At 39.4% G+C, this 21,864-nt stretch overlaps 1 protein-coding gene across 8 annotated transcripts in view; it reads left to right on the plus strand.

The window, feature by feature from the left end:
• Dennd1a (DENN domain containing 1A) overlaps positions 1-21,864 on the plus strand; it is a 500,745-nt gene that overhangs the window by 53,716 nt on the left and 425,165 nt on the right. For 7 of the 8 annotated variants that reach the window (XM_085834969.1, XM_085834968.1, XM_085834966.1 and 4 more), the window contains one exon: positions 11,393-11,463. Coding sequence is in view for 7 of the 8 variants with exons in the window: in XM_029474576.2 (XP_029330436.1) it covers positions 11,393-11,463 (71 nt within the window). In the remaining variant the exon portion in view is untranslated. Of the gene's footprint in view, positions 1-11,372; positions 11,464-21,864 lie in introns of those variants that run through there. The other variant, XM_021183613.1, reaches the window with a different exon arrangement.

The raw sequence follows: 21,864 nt of genomic DNA on the forward strand, positions 1-21,864 counted from the left end.
CTAAAAAGTCTTTAATTTCTTTCTTCATTCCTTCCTTGTCCAAGGTATCATTGAGAAGAGTGGTGTTCATTTTCCACGTGAATGTTGCTTTTCCATTATTTATGTTGTTATTGAAGATCAGCCTTAGTCCATGGTGGTCTGATAGGATGCATGGGACAATTTCAATATTTTTGTATCTGTTGAGGCCTGTTTTGTGACCAATTATATGGTCAGTTTTGGAGAAGGTACCATGAGGTGCTGAGAAGAAGGTATATCCTTTTGTTTTAGGATAAAATGTTCTGTAGATATCTGTTAAGTCCATTTGTTTCATAACTTCTGTTAGTTTCATTGTGTCCCTGTTTAGTTTCTGTTTCCACGATCTGTCCATTGATGAAAGTGGTGTGTTGAAGTCTCTCACTATTATTGTGTTAGGTGCAGTGTGTGCTTTGAGCTTTACTAAAGTTTCTTAAATGAATGTGGCTGCCCTTGCATTTGGAGCATAGATATTCAGAATTGAGAGTTACTCTTGGAGGATTTTACCTTTAATGAGTATGAAGTGTCCCTCCTTGTCTTTTTGATAACTTTGGGTTGGAAGTCGATTTTATTTGATATTAGAATGGCTACTCCATCTTGTTTCTTCAGACCATTTGCATGGAAAATTGTTTTCCAGCCTTTCACTCTTAGGTAGTGTCTGTCTTTTTCCCTGAGATGGGTTTCCTGTGACAGCAGACTGTTGGGTCCTGTTTTTGTAGCCAGTCTGTTAGTCTATGTCTTTTTATTGGAGAATTGAGTCCATTGATACTAAGAGATATTAAGGAAAAGTAATTGTTGCTTCCTATTATTTTTGTTGTTAGAGTTGGTATTTTGTTCTTGTGGCTGTCTTCTTTTTGGTTTGTTGAGGGATTACTTTCTTTCTTTTTCTAGGGCGTGGTTTCTGTCCTTGTATTGTTTTTTTCTGTTATTATCCTTTGAAGGGCTGGATTCGTAAAAAGATAATGTGTGAATTTGGTTTTGTCATGGAATACTTTGGTTTCTCCATCTATGGTAATTGAGAGTTTGGCTGGGGATAGTATCCTGGGCTGGCATTTGTGTTCTCTTAGTGTCTGTATAACATCTGTCCAGGCTCTTCTGGCTTTCATAGTCTCTGGTGAAAAGTCTGGTGTAATTCTGATAGGCCTGCCTTTATATGTTACTTGACCTTTTTCCCTTACTGCTTTTAATATTCTGTCTTTATTTAGTGCATTTGTTGTTCTGATTATTATGTGTCAGGAGGAATTTCTTTTCTGGTCCAGTCTATTTGGAGTTCTGTAGGCTTCTTGTATGTTCATGGGCATCTCTTTCTTTAGATTTGGGAAGTTTTCTCCTATAATTTTGTTGAAGATATGTGCTGACCCTTTAAGTTGAAAATCTTCATTCTCATCTACTCCTATTATCCATAGGTTTGGTCTTCTCATTGTGGCCTGGATTTCTTGGATGTTTTGAATTAGGATCTTTTTGCATTTTGTATTTTCTTTGATTGTTGTGCCGATGTTCTCTATGGAATCTTCTGCACCTGAGATTCTCTCTTCCATCTCTTGTATTCTGTTGCTGATGCTTGCATCTATGGTTCCAGATTTCTTTCCTAGGGTTTCCATCTCCAGCGTTGCCTCACTTTGGGTTTTCTTTATTGTGTCTACTTCCCTTATTGGGTCTTGGATGGTTTTATTCAGTTCCATCACCTGTTTGGTCGTGTTTTCTTGCAATTCTTTAAGGGATTTTTGTGCTTCCTCTTTAAGGTCTTCTACTTGTTTAGCAGTATTTCTTTAAGTGAGTTATTAAAGTCCTTCTAGATGTCCTCTACCGTCATCATGAGTTATACTTTTAAATCCAGGACTATCTTTTCGGGTGTGTTGGGGTGCCCTGGACTGGGCGAAGTGGGAGTGCTGGGTTCTGATGATGGTGAGTGGTCTTGGTTTCTGTTAGTAAGATTCTTACATTTGCCTTTTGCCATCTGGTAATCTCTGGAGTTAGTTGTTGTAGTTGTCCCTGGTTAGAGCTTGTTCCTCAGGTGATTATGTTAGCCTCTATCAGCTGGGAGAAAACAGCTCTATTTCTGGAGACTCCCTCTATTTCTGGGAGACTAGCTCTCTCCTGAGTTTCAGTGTTCAGATTACTCTCTGCAGGCAAGCTCTCCTCTTGCAGGGAAGGTGCCCAGATATCTGGTGTTCGAACCTGCCTCCTGGCAGAAGTTGTGATCCACTCACCAGAGGTCTGAAGATCCTGTGGAGAGTCCTATGAGGACCTGGGGGGGGGGGTGTCCGGAGACTCTGCACCCAGGGTGCCCTGGTGCTGGCGTCGACCGGAAGGGACTTGTGACCCTGATCAGGCCAGGTTTTCTGCTTCCCTAATTAATGCAGTCTCAGGTCCTCGAGATTGGGTTGGAGCAGAAGTTGTGTTCCACTCACCAGAGGTCTTAAGAGCCCGTGGGGAGTCCTGTGGGGACCTTGGGGGTGTCCGCAGACTCCACGCCCAAGGTGCCCCGGTGCTGGTGTGGACCAGAACGGTCAGCCTGTCTTATAGAACATGCTCCATTCTCTGTAGTGACTCTAGCTTGTGTCAAATTAACATACAAAACCAGCCTGTATGTACATAAAATACATGCTTGTGTGCATTCATGCCTTAATGTGTTCATGCCTGCATGTATATATATATACATGCCATGGCACAGATGTGGTTAGAAGACTACTTAATGGAATCTGTTTTCTCTTTCTGTTTTTACTTGTGTTCCGTGGATTGAACGCACATCACCAGGAATATATAGCAAGTGCTTTTATCTGCTGGGCCATCTCACTGACTCCAGTTTTTACATATTTAAAGGGCAAACGTATTTATTGGTAATGAAATACTGTCTTTGCATATGCTGATACTACTGTTGATATGCCTAAATTATCCATGGAATCTTGGCCTGTGAAAGAATTTGTGAACACTGTGTGGAGCTCTGCACATTTTCTGAGGGATGCTCAGCTTCTGAGCCCCTGTTTGGAATGCAGTTGGACTCCTCTAGTCACCCTGGTAGCATCGAGTGGTGAAAGACTCTTTCCTTAGTGATATATGGAAGGTGAAGCTTGTAACTCCTTTTATAGCAGTATCTATGTATCTTTATTAATGTGATCTTGAGAATATTATTAGAAATGAAGAGTGAAGTGTAAAGTCTTAAAATGGCTTGTTTGTATAATTGTACAACTAAGTTAATCACTTTTAACAAGTCTCAACAATGACTGCATTCTCCTAGGGAGGTGTTAACTTGTTATGGGGTAGAAAGCACCCTTTGATACAGCATTTTCAGCCTGGAAAAACGGCTTTAATTTTAGAGTCCACTGAAACAAATGGAGACTTGTTGGGAATATTAACACTACCTTTTTCTTGTTTGTTTAGTTTAACAGGATCAGTGTTTATTAGGTGATGTTTGCTAGCAAGCTCTGATGTGTATACCAGTTCTGTTGACCATGTTATCAACGTTCAGACAGTGCCAGTTGGTATGAGTTTCATACCTTGGCTCTTCACGTCTCAGTTTGTAAGAAGCACTGTGTCAAAAATGGCTTGGAGTTGTTAAAGGCAGTGACATGAGAGCTCTGAATAGTGCATTTTAGGGTTGTCCACTTAAAAGAACAAGGGCTCAGCATTGTGGCCCAGGCACATTTTCTGAGGAGTTAGTGTAACGTTTTTCTGTTAACCTCCTAATATGTTCTAATTGAAGGAAAGCAGATCTTAATTGAAAGCTGATGATCCCGCAGAATGATCAATAGCATGATGCTTTGGGTAGGGTATAGTAGGGAAACAACCAGTAAATTATCCTGCTGCGTGAATCTCGTCAAAGTTTTTGTCTGTCTGGTGGCTTCAAGTTGATCGTATGTAGTCATTCTGAGACCATGGTCCTGAGCACTGAGCAAGGGTCTTCCTGTGAACCACTGAGAACTGTCTTTACTGGAGAGGTAGGAATAGAATGTTGTCTTGACTTAATTCTCGTCTCCATTCTCCCAGAAGCAAGAACTGAACAGACTTCTGTCAAACACATTTTAGCTGTTTGTGTCTGTCACTTTCTGGTGTGTAAGAGCTGTAGCTGTTGTCAGCAGGTGTGACTTATTGATACTTTGACTCCAAAGGAAAACATCTTTAAAGAGTAATAGGTGAGAGCAGTGAGCTCTGTAAATTACTTCTTGTCAGAGAAAGAGAGGGTAGAAAGTACTTGTCAGGCTGGAAGAAAACTCATTCAGGAAATATTTATTGTGCCAGTTGTCAGACCAGGGTTATGAGTGCCCTCAAGGAGCTACCAGTCTGTTGGGGTGGACAGATGCTTAATCGAGACACCACAGTGTTTCTCAACCTTAGATGCACTTTGGAATAAACTGAAGATTTAAAAAAAATTTGGATGCTGGACTGGAGGAATGGCTCAGCAGTTAAGAGCACTGACTGCTCTTCCAGAGGTCCTGAGTTCAATTCCCAACAACCACATGGTGACTCACAACCATCTGTAATGGAATCTAATACCCTTTTCTGGTGTGTCTGAAGACAGCTACAGTGTACTCATATAAATGACTATAAAGAAAATTGCACATGGGATTTTTGTGGTCTAAGGCAGAGAGGTTCTCAAGCTGTGGGTTTTGATTCTATTTTGGAATTGTCCAATGACCCTTTCATAGGGGTCACATATCATATATTCTGCATATCAGATATTTACATTATAGTTCATAACAGTGGCAAAATTACAGTTATGAGGTAGCAATGAAAATAATTTTATGATTGGGGTCATCACAGCATGAGGAACTATATTTAAGGGTCGTAGCATTAGGAAGCTTGAGAACCATAGGTCTTACGGTACATCATGGGCATTAAGATTCTCAAAACTCTTTAGGTAACCATAATTGTATCCAGGTTGAATTCAATAAGAGCCTGGAGAGTGGGAAGCACAGTACAGAGGAGGGGCACTTAAACTTGGCAGAAAACTTCAAGGCATAAGGAGTGTCTTAGTTAGGGTTTCTATTGCTGTGATGAAACAACATGACCAAAGCAAATTGGAGGGGAAAGGGTTTATTTGGCTTGCATTTCCACATCACTGTTCACCACTGAAGGAAGTCAGGGCTGGAATTCAAACAGGGCAGACACTTGAAGTCAGGAATTGATGCAGAGGACATGGAGGAGTGCTGTTAACTGGCTTGCGTCACAGGGTTTGCTCAGCCTGCTTTCTTATAGAACCCAGGACCACCAGCCCAGGGGTGGCACCAGCCACCATGGGCTGTGTCCTCCTCCACCAATCACTAATTAAGAAAATACCCTACCGGTTTGCCTCAACCAGATCTTATGGAGGCATTTTCTCAATTGAGGCTCCATCCCTGCCAGTGACTATAGCTTGTGTCAAGTTGACATAAAACTAGCCATCATAGGAGACTTGAGCTGAAGTTTGAGATTAGAAACTTCTTGAAAGGCTGAGAAGATAGGTCCTTGTTGAAGGGAAGAGCAGCTGAGTAATTTAGGACAGGCAAGTGCCTGGTGCCTTATGTGTCAGTTCCATGGTCTTTTGCTGTTTCCTTGCCTTGTCAGTTCCATGGTCTTTTGCTGTTTCCTTGCCTTGTCTTTAGCATTTGTGCTATTTGTGGGCCTTAGTGGTTCTAATCTCCAATCCAGGGCTAAATGTAACCTATATTAGGAGTTGTAGAAAATTATGTGTGGTCCTGCAAAAGCACTGTTTATGATCACAGAATCCAAGAAATATTTAGTAAATGATGGTCATTGTACAGTAATAATACTATTACTAGAATTGGAACATGGTTCGATAGAGACATCCTGGTTCTTTATGGCTAGAATTTACGGTGCAAGACCATAGGATATGCTAGTGAGTGGCAAAGAATATGTTTGGCAGGCAGAGTCCCAGATGAGGGCACGTATAAGAGTAAAAGGCAATTAATAATGGGGCATCATGGCAGAACCAGGACATTTCCATGGTAATATGCTAAGATGTATCACAAAGGGCTCTGGGAAAACTTGGGTCCATATTGGAAAATTGGCTCTGAACATGGTATTCTCAGCATCATTACGTGTTCTAAATTAGCAGTGAGTGTTAATAGGACAGAAATAGGATTTTCAGCTTCTTTAGCCAAGTAGTTAAAAATACTGAGTGTCTTGAAGAGTGTTGGAGGAATAAGCGGTCTCAAGGTGCTCTCAGATCCTGTGCAAGTTGCTATGGCCTTTATTGTTTACAGGTTTAATGAGAAAATTAAGAAAGGATTGCTTGGCCATTTGCATTTAGAGAAGGCACTTTTTAATTTACTTTTTGATTTGCAGAGAAATAAAAAAATGTCTCCATCTGCACTGGCTTCATTGGCCCTTAAAATAACTTATGTATATTTGTTATGTTATGTAACCTGTCACAACATTAGTCACCACTTCTTCCATAAGGCAACATGTAAACCATCATGGGTAAGCATGACTAGAGCTTATAATTATAGACCAGTTTGTTCTTAGCATTTTAGTCAGCTTCTGCTTTCTTTCTTTTGAGAGAGAGAGAGAGAGAGAGAGAGAGACAGACAGACAGACAGACACACACACACACACACATACACAGAGACACAGACAGAGACAGACAGACAGACAACACTGGCTGACTGACTGATTGACTGGCTGAAAGGCTGGCTGTTAATCTTTGGCTCCACACAGTAGAACTCTGCCTGCTGAGCTAAGAATCTTAGGCTTATTACTTAATCCATTGGAGTGAGGGGGAGAGGACAGAAAGGCAGGAATACTCTCTCTCTCTCTTTCTTTCTTTCTACTTGTATTCTTGGGATACTTGTTTCTACAAATGGCCTTTTTCTTTGAAACATACCTTTCATTAGAAAAATAACATTGAAAAGAACTGAGATGTACTCTGTTCATTTTATGTACAATTTAGTAGTATACACTAAATTATTTGGGAGAGTTCCAGTTGACTGGATCAGTGGTTCTAAAATGTGGTCACAAGTCAAGTAGAACCGCTATGAGCTGCTGGCTACTTGTTAGGAAGATTCTGGGAGAAAGAAGTCTGTCTTTTAATTAGTCCTCTAATTAATTGTAGTCCATACTAAAGATTGAAGCACGTGGACCTGGATGATCATACCTATCATTTCTTTTAGACTCCTGGAAGACTAGTTTCCACTTCCTTTGTCCCTTACAAATATCTATGTGGTTAGGTATGGAGGAAATACTACCTGACATGAGAGACCATAACCTGTTCTTCAGCAGCTGATGTGTAGAAGAGGAAAGCTAACCATAACCAGTGTTGAGACTGGTATAATGTGGAGAATTAAATTAGGTGCTGGACAGTGTGATGGAGTTGGTCTTTCAGAGTAGGGTTTTGAGTGACAGAAAGAATCACTATGTGAAAATTTTAACATAGGGGTGAGTGAGCAGCAGAAGACCAGTGTGCCTGGGTCTAGTGAGCCAGAAGAAAGAAATCAGATAGGTAGGCAGAGGCCAGATCATGTAGGCTCTGCCTCCCCTTTGTCTTTAACTCCATTTTAAAAAATTATGGCAATATACATAAAATGAAAAATTTTATTCTAACCATTTAAAAGTGCTCAGTTCAATGGCATTAGATGCATCTATATTGTTCTGCATCCATCTGGCACTAGAATTTGAAGTTTGTGGGGTTTGAGTATGTGGAATGCTTTGGATACATTTAGCATGGAGGGCTGACATGGTCTGAATTTTAAAATGAACGGACTGCTGCATGAAAAATAGAGGTATAATCACATGGAGGAAAGAATGGAAGTAGGGAGACTGTCAGGAGAGTAATGCATTAACTGTGGGTACCACGAAGCACACTATTCTGGATTTTTATTTACTTAATTTTTTGGAGTATGTGTGTGCTGGAGCAGAACATAGAGGCATAGTTCCACTGAGTTAAATGTTAATTTCCACTCAGCTATTAAAAAGAATGAATTTATGAAATTCCTAGGCAAATGGATGGACCTGGAGGGCATCATCCTGAGTGAGGTAACCCAATCACAAAAAACTCACATGATATGTGCTCACTGATAAGTGGATATTAGCCCAGAAACTTAGAATACCCAAGATACAAGATACAATTTGCAAAACACATGAAACTCAAGAAGAACGAAGACCAAAGTGTGGACACTTTGCCCCTTCTTAGAATTGGGAACAAAACATGGAAGGAGTTACAGAGACAAAGTTTGGAGCTGAGACAAAAGGATGGACCACCTAGAGACTGCCATATCCAGGGATCCATCCCATAATCAGCCTCCAAACGCTGACACCATTGCATACACTAGCAAGATTTTGCTGAAAGGACCCTGATATAGCTATCTCTTGTGAGGCTATGCCGGGGCCTAGCAAACACAGAAGTGGATGCTCACAGTCAGCTATTGGATGGAACACAGGGCTCCCAATGGAGGAGCTAGAGAAAGTACCCAAGGAGCTAAAGGGATCTGCAACCCTATAGGTGGAACAACATTATGAACTAACCAGTACCCTGGAGCTCTTGTCTCTAGCTGCATATGTATCAAAAGATGGCCTACTCGGCCATCACTGGAAAGAGAGGCCCCTTGGTCTTGCAAACTTTATATGCCTCAGTACAGGGGAACGCCAGGGCCAAGAAGTGGGAGTGGGTGGGTAGGAGAGTGGGGGGGGGAGGGTATGGGGGACTTTTGGGATAGCATTGGAAATGTAAATGAAGAAAATACCTAATTTAAAAAATGTTAATTTCCCAACTCACCTGGATACATTTTGATAGCAGAATCTGATAGCAAGCAGAGCTGGCTGACTAGTTGGTAATGACATATAAAGAGGTCAGAGAAAGTAAGTTTTGTTGGTTTGGATAGCTGGTAGAGTTCAGGAGGTAGAATTTTGGGAAATAAAAACATATGTTAAATTAAAATGTGTTTGAGGTGTCTAAGCATAAGTGTTGAGTAGGCTTAAGAAATCTGGAATTAGGGAAGAAGTCAGGTTGAAGATAGGATTTAGGGGCTTGCCAGCATTTGCTCAGTAATTAAAGCCATGAGGCTGAATGAGATCATCTAGGTAATGAGTGTAGACAGCAGAGTCTTGATCAGGTTAAAAAGTGAGTTCAGCAGAGAAGCACCAGTAAGAAAGGCAGAGAACCATCAGAGCGGATCTCCTGGAAGGGAAAGGAAGAATGTGTTTGAAGGAGGAGGGCAATTGATTAGCTGTTCCAAAGCTGCTTGGAGGATAAGGCAAGCACTCAGAACTGTGCATTTTAATGCAGATGCATGTGCAAGTCTTTGGTGTCCACGGCAAGTTATTGCAGTGATACAGTGGTTTTATGCTGTCTGCTTGAAATATGTTCCAGGAAGAAAGACGGACCAGAAGCAATGAGAACAGCTAGTTAGGGCTTCCTTTCCTTAGAGTAGGCCTGTACAAACGTGCTGTGACACAGGTTAAGGTGTGGTTTGTAACTGTTTCAGAATTTGAATGTAGCACTTTCACATGGTCATCATTTTAATTTTGATAACATCTAAAAACAAGTTGAAGAAGTGGAAATGAAGTAAAAAAAAATGTGTGGAAGCTCTGAAGAGTATCCACAGGGGTCTAGGGCTGCTTAGAACATATTTTTACTTTATTTTATTTTTTGAAACAGGGTCTCTATGTATCCCTGGCTGTCCTAGAACCTCAAACTCACAGAGATCTTCCTGATTAAAAGGCTCTGCCACTACTTCCAGCTTTGTGCAAATGTACATCTTGAAATCTGTTTTAATCCAGAGAAACAATGTTCTGAGATGAAATCCAGCCATTTGTCAAAGAAAGGTTTTTAGGTGGCAATTTTCCTAATGCTTTTCACATTCTACCATTTACTGTCTGTGACAGAAAAGCACCCCTTTTGTCAAATGCTCTACCTTGAGGTTTCTGACTGGAAGGGATGTTTCCGTGTGGTATTTCATATACATTTTGGTGCCAATTTTAAAGGTCATTTCTATCCTTTTGGTAGGGGGAAAAAAAGCAAGCTTTTTAAGCCCTAAAGACAAGTTTACTTTTTTATTTTATTTTATTTTTTTTTAAGTAAGATGCTCTGATTTAGTATCTTATTTTTTGGTAACTATATTTAACAAAATATATTTAAATACCTTGAATTTTAGAACAGTCAACTCTCTCTACTCAAGGCACTTATTTAAAGCTAAAGTCTCAGGTTTTTTTTTTTTTTTTATAGCGAAAAACTGATCTTTCACAAATTAGAAAACATTTTTCTTTCTACTACAGAAATAGAGCAAGCATTACCTTATTTTCTTGACTCTTAAGATGCTACTATTTATATGATGGATGGTTATTTTATGTGTTACTAAGAAAAATGTTATCATTTACAATGGCAACTGTTTACAGTGGGCTGAGGATGTGAAAGTATCAGGGACCAAAGGTCATTGTCTAGTCAGTGAAACATGGACAGCCAGCTAAGGGAGGCAGACAAGTTCTTTAGACTGTATTTCATTAGGCCCCTCACTTGCACAGTGAGAGTAACAGCCCCACACCTTACAGTGCCACATTAAGGATTGCATGAGATAAAATTTATCTCATGTAGGAAATGTAGGCTTTTCTGGGAACATTCTAAGTATTTCTTTGGTTTAAATTTAGGCCCTTAGATATTATTAAATAACTTAGAAAAGTTCATATTTGAGTTTTGTTGTCAGGTTCAAATATAGTTTACTTAGGTATTTATCACTGTGCCTGGTTTGCTAAATGATTTTTATTCAGTCTGGAAGTAGTTATCTTTTCGTTATAGCAGAAAAGATAATAAAACCATACATTTTTATAAAGCAGAAGTAACAACTATAAACATTCTGGTAGTGCTCTGGTCTTCCATGAGTTTATTATGAATGCTCATGACATTAAAAAGGTAAAGGAATATAATAGTAAGCTTTCATACACATGGTATTGCCAATGCAGGCAAATGATGTCTTAAATTTAGATTAACTTCTCACATTCAGAATAGTCTAGTGAGGTGATTGTTTCTCTAGTTTGGTATTCCAAAGCTGTATCAGTAACACACTATTTTTTGTCATATGTGTGCTTTATCTAGTAATGTAGCAAAGTGTGCTGCTTTTAACTGTTGTTGCTTTGAGCTGAATTTCCTCAGAATTCTCCCTACAGCTTTGGAGATGTGGTGGAAGTTAGAGATGACACAGGTCAAGTCATGGTCATGGTTAACTTACTATGCCAGACCTTGCGTCCAGATTACTGCTGTGCATTTTCTGTAAGTTTCACAGTGCTTGGGGAGAGCTAGTTTTATCTTGTATGCTATGAAGGTTGTGGCCTAGAAGTTAAATACCCTGCCTAAACTTTTACAGCTATTCAATTGAAATCTACTTCACACCGAATTCCATGTGTTTTGCATAATGTTGCCTCAATCAGTAATCATGATATGTTTCCTTTGTAGGCAAAACCCAGAGACTACATTTGAAGTGTATGTGGAAGTGGCTTATCCTAGGACAGGTGGCACTCTTTCAGGTACTCATTCATTTAATTATGATAATGATATGTTTCTTCATTGTATGGAATAGCTGTACACAGCAGAAATAGATGAATAATGTGATGTCTTTGAGTTTTTTCTAAGTGTCTTTCCTTGTTTCTCATACTCGTGTCATCCCGGGAAGGTGGGAGAATAAAAAGCACAGTGAATACTTTGGGATCCACTGTTTTAGCAGGCTTGAAATATGGCTTTATTTATTTTTATCATTGGGTGTTGGTTTGCATCTATCACGGATGCTTGGAAACCAACTTATTAGGCCTTGCTAATGAGCAATGCAATTTAATGGAATTAGACTGCAAGACTCAAATTAATAGAAAGGGAATTCTTTGCCACTAAACTGCTCAAAATAGACTGAATTTAGCAAAACTGTTGATAAAAGAAGGTTGGAGACTAGTTAGAGGAAACTCCTCTGGCCCTAGCATTTATTCTATTTCCTAAGTGCCCTAAACAGTGAGGTCTCAGATGAGGTTACAACGTCTTGTACAGCTATGTACATCACTTCTTTTTTTTTTTTGCTTTTTCGGGATAGGTTTTCTCTATAGCCCTGAATGTCCTGGAACCCATTCTGTAGACCAGGCTGGCCTCAAACTCAGAGATGCCTGGCTCTGTCTACCAAGTGCTGGGATGAAAGGCATGAGCCACCACTGCCCAGCTTGTGTAGATCACTTCTTGCCCTAAAATCCTTTCACTTAGTGAGAAAAATAATGTTGTACCCTTTTACTTGGTGCCATTTGCCGAATGTTAGGAGCTCTTGGTCCTTGCACCCAAACATTTGAATCTATTATTTGATGTTTAGGGAGAGTAAATTAACTTGGATTAGAAATTTGAAGTAATAACTTATGGTTTTAATTGACTTTATGCCTTTGGTACTGTTTTCTATTGCCATATTTTCATTAGATTTTTAAATTTTCATTAGATTCTTATATACATAGTGACTTTTGATCAAAGCTCTTTATTCTGTTATACATATGCTATCATCTGTCAACACTTACAATGTAATCCTTAAAGATAGTTGAGAAAGTCCTATTGAGAAATTAGAATCTCAGGTGTAAAGCAGGCCATAGAGCACTGTGTGGAATAGCTGGGATTCTTGTTTAAATTCCACTTTATACTGCTAAGTTACCTTCTTGAGGGCAGCACTTGTGTTGCATGTGTCTCTCCACGTTTTCTGCAGGGCTTTGCATGGCATCACTGGTATTTATTAAAATGAAGGATTTCCCTCCATGTGAAGTAGATTACAAATTTATGCTTGTTTGGAAGTAGAAAGTTAAGATCCTTGTTAAGCCATGTCTATTATTGTACAGGGAGAGTACTGAATTTAGAAGCAATAATCAGGTGTGCATGCAGCTACTTCTCTGTAGGAGAACCTCATTCAGTACCCATTTGATGCCAGCTGTGACCTTACAGATAAATTCAAGGATGAACGTTTTATTATATCTGTAGTTAATTTTCCCTCTTCAGTGTTGTGGAATTTTCCCTAAAGTTAAAATTTATTTTTTGAAAGATGAAAAAAAAAGAAAGCCACAAAGTGAGCTGGAAGAATAAGCATCGAAGCCTTTATCCTGTCTGCTATTATAGCTGTCTGGGTACAGAGCCTAGCAAAGTTACAAAAGGAGACCTGTAGACCACATATCAAAATATTCCAGTATTTAAAGGATGTGTAGCTGGGCATGGTGGTGCTTGCTTGTAATCCTGGCACGTGGGAGGTGAACCCATTATTTTGAAAATATTTTGAAGTTACAAGAGCAGTTTGCTGCATGTGCCCTTTCTTAGAGCCCATTATTACCATTGTGTTACAGTTGCTTTGTCACTACATATGCAATCTTTGTTGCAGATGTGGCTCTTTACCCCTAAAAATTTTCAAGGGTAGATATTGTAAGAATAAGGACATTTTCTTTTATACTTCTAGTCCAGTTGTTGAAATAAGAAAATTTAACATTGATTTAACATTAGTTGTTATATTTAAATCGAATCAATTGTTTCAACAATGTTCTTTATGACATTTTCCCTTCTGATCCAGAATCTAGTACATGTTTATGGAACCCGATAGTTTTATGTTTGAAATGTTGTAGAATAGTTTTGTAGCTATATTCATCTTCTCCAATGACATGTGTCAAAAATGTAGGCCTTTTGTTTCATCCCTGTATTTGTATCCATTTGACTCTGTCTTCATGGTTACACCCAGGTTGTGTGTTGGTGATTTTTGCCCTCTGTGTATCTTATCAGCAAGTGTATTATAGCTATCCTATTATTTGTATTAAAAAATGTATAAAACTTACAAGTGTGGGTTAACAAAATAACACAAATGACTACATGACTGTTATTCAGGTTAAGAATGTTGTGTGGTTTTTTTACCAAACCTAGTCTTGGCAACAAAGATCCCTGCCCCTATCTTATGCTATGCCTTAGGAGTTCCATGTTGGCTCTCCTTTCATATTGCCACTTTAGGAGGAGCACAAAGTTACTGGGCCTATAAAGCATGCCATTTGATGCTTGAACCATTTCACCCTAGACAGTTCTGGGAGAATTTAAGATCTTAGGATTCCTTACCCAAATGGATTTGAGCTCCTTTCCAGAGCCTGTATGCGTCTGTTCTGTAGGATTTGTCCTCCTGAGGGTGACCTGTGCTGCTAGTATACTCACCCCAAGGCCCTAGGGTGCTCCTACATGGGGAGTGGGAACAGGACAGATAATAGGTATAGCAGAACTTGGGGTTGGGTAACTTTGTGTTTGTGTGAAAGCTCCCTTGGTGTGTGGGATCTGGAAGGGGTAGTCAGCCAATAGCTAGTCTTTTCTCTGCTATTACTTTTCTGCATCAAATGCTAAGCAGGTAAAAAATGCACACTGTGTCTCACTTTTTAGTTAGTTCTAAAGGTATATTTATCATGGTAGGAGGTAAAATATATCTAATAGTTGTAAGCTTGATTTATAACTTTTTGCTTTTTTAAAAATGGTTTTTGTTTTTTGTTTAGGTATTCTAGGCTGGCCTTAAATTCATTCTGTAGCTGAGGGTGACCTTGAACTTATGGTTCTCCTGCATCTGCTTTCCAAGCACTAGGATTATAGACATAATACCATACCCAGATAGCTGACTTAAAGGCATATTTAGATATATGGTCTGTAGGTCTTCTTTGTACCTTTGCTAGATCTGTAAATGTTAGAGATGGCCTTAGTCATACCCCAGAGCTCCCTCCCTTCCTTTCTTTAGAGGTGACCACCATCCTTTTATGAGAGTCATTCCTTTGTTGTGTTCATAGTTTTATTAAATGTGTATGACTCCCTGAAAAAATAATTTAATTGTGCCTGTTTCTTAATTCTATAGACATAGAATTATTCTTTATGTAGTTTTGTTATGTTTTTGCTCAGTTATGTTTATAAGGACCCTTCATGTTGCATGTCACTGCAGTCACTTACTTTTATCATTGTGATATTTATAGAGCTGTACTCCAGTTTTGTTGCCGCTGTTATTACTGGTGCTGGGGATCAAATCTTGGGCCTTGAACATGCAAGGCAAGCATTCCGCCACTGAGCTCTTACACACACACACACACACACACACACACACACACACACACATATATAAGTGTAGCTGAATTCTTTAGTTACACTTTTCTCTACTTAAAACAGTTCTTGCCAGGCGGTGGTGGCGCACGCCTTTAATCCCAGCACTTGGGAGGCGGAGGCAGGTGAATTTCTGATTTCGAGGCCAGCCTGGTCTACAGAGTGAGTTCCAGGACAGCCAGGGCTACACAGAGAAACCCTGTCTCGAAAAACCAAAAAAAAAAAAAAAACAAAAAACAAAAAAAAACAAAAACAAAAAAACAAAAAAAACCCCCCAAAACCCAAAAAACAGTTCTTAAAGTAATAAGATATTTTACGTACTCTTTAAAAATCAGCTAATATTACAAAGATGAGAAAGAACAGAAATATCATTATCTTTAAAGACAGGTCTTTTTTCCATTGATATGTGTGTATACATCAGTGAAGACCTTTAATTGATACGTGTGCTCTGCGCTGAGAGATGGAAAGAGGCATGTGATTTGTCAGTACTGTATAGAAGCTACATCAAGAACCTTAACACTGCAGGGATGGGTATCCTCCTAAGGCTGTACAGAGCTTGAGTTGGAAATGAACCTGTGCTTTGTGGAAATTTGTCAGATTTCCTTTTGCTGTTTCTAGTGAGTGAACTATAGCTGAATATTTGACTTCAGACACCTTTGCTCCTTCTACAACTTTCTTGTTGATAGTATTTTGTGTATTTTCTTTCTTTTTTTTTTTTTCTTTTTTTTTCCTGTTACTATTTTAGGCATTAATTTGGCTGTTTTAGATGATTGCAAAGAATCTACCTTTGTTCCTCAGATCTGCATCTCTGTGTTTCCGGGCAAACTTACATATAAATCTTACATTGCACAGTGCTAGTGTCTGGGCCTAATCTTCTCTTTGAAGTTTGTTTGCACCCCCTGGAGGGATTAAATCCCTGCTGTGAGAAGGTGGGCTAAAAAGCACTGAGACCACTTTATGGGTCTTTAATTGAAAGGTTTAGTGTACATTTGTTCTATAAATGTCTGTGAGAGTTCTATTCTTACAATTTTTGCTTACATTGTCATAGATTTTTGTTGTAAATAAAAAATGTATATAGTAAAAATTTTCTCAAGGCATTTAATATTTACTGACAGATTATTCTGGTGTATGTGTTTTGACTGTTCATCTTTAAAACTTTAGCATCTTGTTTAGCATGTATAAAATTTTTTTTTAAATTTTTGAAAGGTTATAAAGAAGATAGACTGACCATTTAATAATAGCTGTCATTAATATTTTGGTATACTTATTTTCTTGTAATCTGTGTGTGTGTGTATGTAGATAAAGTATATAACCATTTTTCTAAACTTCTCCTATATATGTATTTTTGTTTCCTTCTATTACGGCTTTCTTAAAAATTATTATTAATAAATTAATAATTAATTTGTGAAACCATTTTAGTTGTTATAAGTTATTGCACCAATTGTCTACTTACAATTAAATCTTTATGTGCTTCTAGGGTTCTTTTGTAAATGATAGCATTTTTGTGTATAAAGCTTGTCATTTGGGCACCAGATTTTGACCTTTTAAACAGAAGGTGAAATCCAGTCATGATAGTGATAATTTCTGCTTTTTTCCAAAAGCAGAAATTGGCGTGGACTGTGCAGTATGGTGAGGAGTTCAAGGTCTTCTCTTGGTTGAGCAGTATGGTGAGGAGTTCAAGGTCTTCTCTTGGTTGTGCAGTATGGTGAGGAGTTCAAGGTCTTCTCTTGGTTGAGCAGTATGGTGAGGAGTTCAAGGTCTTCTCTTGGTTGAGCAGTATGGTGAGGAGTTCAAGGTCTTCTCTTGGTTGTATAGTGACACCAGCCTGGGTTACATGAGATCCTGACTCCAAACCACAGAGTCAAAAAACCCCAAATAAAACACTAACAAATAAACACTCCAAACAACCTACTCCCTTAAAATTGGTATGTTTTGAGTAGATTTTTGGTATATTTTGTTATATATTTTTAATGCTTTCTAATTGGCCAGTTTGCTGGAGAACTCATACTTCCATAAGGCTTCCAAGATAGGCATCCCACACTGCAGAAGCACCCAACACTGCATTCAGGCTCTCTTGCAAGAAATAATCAGCTTATCCCATGATCAGATGGTGCTGGGCATGCAGAAGCTCTGGAATGCATTTCCACACAAGTGTCTCATTACAGTTGGCCTTTCTGAGCCTGCTGCAGGCACTCTGCCTGGGTAGATGCTTAGAGTTGGGAGAGTGGCAGTATCAGGTTTTTTAGGGCTGCCCAGCAGATCAGCTTCCTTTTGCGTGCACTCCCTCTGCAGCATTTGTAATGTATTAGCCCAATGGCCACTTTTTAAAAAGATGAGGGTGACAAAGTTGAGAAACTGTTGGGCTTTTGTGAAAGCAGTGTTAGTCACAATGCTTTGGGAAGCTGACTTGTTCAGTTACCCAGGTGTTAGGCAGCAACCCTAAAAACTCTTCATTAAAAGTTGCTGTTAAATAACTGTCCACATTTTTGTTTGAGCAACTTTTCGAAGAACACTGAGACTTTGCCAACTTAACGATTTTGAGAACCAGGTCTATGATTTAGAACTTCAGCTTTCATTGCACCATGATTGTGATCTTGGAGTCACATCTGAATCTGTGCTGACAACAGATGCTCCATATTATTAGAGATTTAAAAAGTAAGTTGAGAGGTTGGAGCAGTGGATCAGCAGTGTCTCAGGGTTTCTATTGCTGTGATAAAACACCATAACCAAAGCAACTTGGAGATAGAAGGGTTTATTTCGGCAAAAAGCTTACAGTTCAACAGCACAGTCCACCACTGAAGGAAGTCAGAACAGGAACTGAAACATGGCAGGAACCTGGATGCAGGAGCTGATTGAGGTAGGAGCCATGGCGAGTACTGCTTACTTACTGGCTTTCTCAGCCTGCTTCCTTATAGGATCTCCTGCCTGGGGGCGGGGGGGTGAACCACCCACAATGTGTTGCTCCCCCCCCCATCAATCACTAATTAAGAAAGTGTACTATATGAAAATACCCATGAGAGGAGATACAGAGACAAAATTTGGAGCAAAAACTGAAGGGAAGGCCATCTAGTGACTGTTCCACCTGGGGATCCATCCCATATATAGGTCCTAGTTTTTTTTTTTTGTTTTTTTTTTTTTTTTTTTTTTTTCCAGAGCTGAGGACCTGCTAGGACTTGCTAGGCAAGTGCTCTACCACTGAGCTAAATCCCCAACCCCGGTCCTAGTTTTTAATTAGAAAATATCTAATTAAAGAAATCCAGGAAAAAAAAAAAGAAAAAAAGAAAGTGCACTATAGACTTGCTTACAGGCTAGTCTTATGGAGGTGTTCCTTTCAATTGAGGTTCCCTCTAGTCAGGGTTTAAGATCATAGATACTCTTCCAGAAGACTCAGGTTTGGTGCCTAGCACCCATATAGGTTGTTCACAACCATCAGAGGATCTGACCCATATACCTCAACATAATTAAAATTAATGAAGATAAAAGAAAAACCCACAAGGGCCTCGATGTGGTGGCACACACTTTTAATCCCAGCACTCAGGTGGCAGAGGCAGGTGCAGGTGGATCTCTTAAGTTCAAGGGCAGCCTGGTCTACAGAGTAAGTTCCTGGACAGCTAGGGCTACACAGGGAAACCTTGTCTCAAATAGACAGACACAAAACAAGACTCCTTCCCCCCTTCTCCCCCCTCTCCCCCCCAAAAAAAAACCAAAAAAGCCCAACAGCAACAAAAAACACAAGAAAAGAAAGTTAAACTGTGCTATCTGGTATATATGGGCACTGTGAGAACATGGAAGACTTTTTTGTTGGTGTGCTTTTGTTTTGTCTTTGTTTTTCTGAGACTGGGTTTTGTTGTGTAGCTTTATCCTGGAACTCCCTATGAGGATTATGCTGGACTTGCATTCGTGTTGATCTTGGAGAGCTGGAATTATAAGCATGCACCCACAATGCCTAGCATGTGGGCTCTCTTTTCAGAATCAAGTTTTATTTTAGTTTAAAATATTCTTGAGGGAGATCATCTAAAATTACTATCATATTCTTGCATTAACAGCAGAGTGAACCCAGCAAACCTAAAGAATGGCAGTAATATAGCTGTCTTATAAGTTCTTATTCTAGTCATTTTTCTCAATATAGTTTTCTGTATGCATGTGTGTATTGAAGCCAGAGGTCAGTATCATTGTTGATTACTTTCTAATTTATTTTTTAAGCCACAGACCTCCCACTGAACCTGGAGCTTATCAAATTGACTAGACTGGTGGACCAGGGGGCTCTGTTGTGGGGAGCAGGTGTGGCAGCAGTCCCAAGAAGGCGCCAGGGACTGCAGCTAAGTCTTATGACTTGCACCTGACTTCCTCATACATCTGAATATAAGCCACAAACATTGTGAGAGCTGCGCAGGTGTACCAGGTTACTGGTGAAGCCATTTTGGTGGAGATATGCCCCTGCTGCCCTGATTAGCTGAAGCTGCGTACCTGGTGAGGTGATGTGGCCTGCTGTGAGTGGATGGGAACTGATAGTATATAAGAATGAGAAGCCCAGGGCTCGGGGTCTTTCGCCTACACAGTCAATGCGCAGTCCAATAAACGTATGCAGAAGGATCCTATTGTGGTGTCTTTCTTGCTGGTGAGTCAGGTGTCCCACACTCTGTCTCTACAGGGCTGGGGTTATAGATATGCACTTCTGTACACAGTTATTATGTGAGTGTATGCTTCTGTGGTAGGAACTTTATCAACTGAGCCATCTCCCTAGCTACTAAGTTTTCTTTAATCTTAAATTCTCTAAACTGGTCCTAGGTTTGAGAAATTAAGATGAATTTGCACAGTCTGGGCAACCTCCCAGTTGTAGACCTTGTGTTTAACTTCATCTGAATGGGAATTTCCTTACAGTAACTGCCTAATGGCACATGTACATGCAGTAGTTAGGGAAATCAGAAGATTTTAATGTGGGGAAGAGAAACCAGGCTTGTAGAAAATCGTTAGAGAAAAAGCTTTATTCATGATGGACAAAGAAATTTTACTTTTTCTGGCAAGTTTCTTAATCTCATAGTCAGATCAAATTATTATTCACTCAAAGATTGATTATTTAAAACATTTATTCAAAGGCTGGTCCATGGTGGTACTCGCCTTTAATCCCAGCACTCAGGAGACAGAGGTAGGCACATCTTTGTAGATTTGAGGCCAGTCTGGTCTACAGAGTGAGTTCCAAGACAGCCAAGGCTTTGAAGAGAAACTGTCTTGAAAAACAACAAAACAAAATCAAAACTAAAAAACCAAAAACATTTCTTTTACTTTTTTCCCAGTCAAGTACACTTGACATGGTAGTTAGGAAAAGTCTCGTTTGGGTCTGGGGAAATGGCTCAGCTTAGGTAAAGTGCTTGCTACTCAAGCATGGCCATGAATTCCATTTCTAGCACTCATGTGAAAGAAAAACCTGAGTGTTGTAGTGTGCTTTTGTTTTCCACTGGGAAGGTGGAGGCAGGTGGAACCCTAGGGCCTGCTTACCAGCCAGTGTAGTCTAATTCATCCTAATCTACCCTGTCTCCAAAAGGAAACAAAGGTGTACAGTTTAGGAGGAATATCATTTGAGGTCAACTCCTGGACTACAGGCCTTGCATCTCCCTCAGCAACAAAAGAAAGCATTAAACAAAAACAGGCAAGTCTTGTTTGTGGTACAGTCTGGAACCTCTCTCTCTGAGCTGTTTTGTTGTTTGTTGTTTGTTTTGAGATAGGATTGCACTTTCCAAGTGCTGAGATTGCAGGTGTTCATGTGTGACCACAGCTACTTATCACTAGTTCTAAAACTGGTTTATAGAGTCAGGGGAAATGTTGAGCATTGCAGTGCTGTCCTGTTTCTGTTTTAAGATGGCTATAATAATGCTTTCTTCTTTAAGCTAATGTTGAGCCTAATAGTTTATAATAATAAATTGGTTGCCAAGCGTGCAATGAAATAAGCATAGTCTCAAATTATATAGGTCCAAAATAGGGCCACACAAGGATAGACACTACTTCTTGCTTGATCCTTGTAGTTCAGTCTTTAGCAGAAGGAGAGACACTCAGCCTAAGGAAGTGACCTGTCCAAATGATGGCTTGAATTCTAGTTTGAATATATCCTTTAAGAAATTATAAATGCTGTGATAGAAATAATACATTACATATGCATGTACGTATGTATACATTTTAGAGAATAAATGAAAACACATGTATCTGCCACTCAGCTTAAGAAATAGAACATTTTGTGCCTCCCTCAATTTGCTTTTCTCTATCAAGATCACATTTTGAATTTTGCATTAATTGTATATCTGTGCTTGGAGCTGGTGCTTTTTATTGTATTGCTGCTACTTCAAATTACTCCTATCGAGGGAGTTTGAACTGCTGTTCTTGGGAAGAAACAGAAAATGAGCCATATCTTTCCTTTCCTTTCCTTTCCTTTCCTTTCCTTTCCTTTCCTCCCCTTTCCTCCTCCCTCCCTTTCTTTCTATTTTTAATGATATATTTTATGTATATGAGTACACTGTCCCTGTCTTCAGACAAACCAGAAGAGAGCATCAGATCCTATTACAGATGTTTGTGAATCATCACGTGGTTGCTGGGAATTGAATTCAGGACCTCTGGAAGAGCAGAAGTGCTCTAACCTCTGAGCCATCTCTCCAGCCCTATTTTCTTTTCTTAATTAATGCTTACTTTTTGGGAAGCAGATTCCAGACTTTTTTTCTTGTTAGTAAAGTATGCATTTTAGGGACCATCTAGGCCAAGAGATGCCAAGAGCATCTCAGATTATTCCCTTTATTCACAACAATGGCCTTTCTTGCTGTCTTTGTGATTTA

Source organism: Mus caroli, unplaced genomic scaffold, assembly GCF_978045245.1.
Source record: "Mus caroli unplaced genomic scaffold, Mus_caroli_1 scaffold_2, whole genome shotgun sequence".
Classification (NCBI taxonomy): domain Eukaryota; kingdom Metazoa; phylum Chordata; class Mammalia; order Rodentia; family Muridae; genus Mus; species Mus caroli.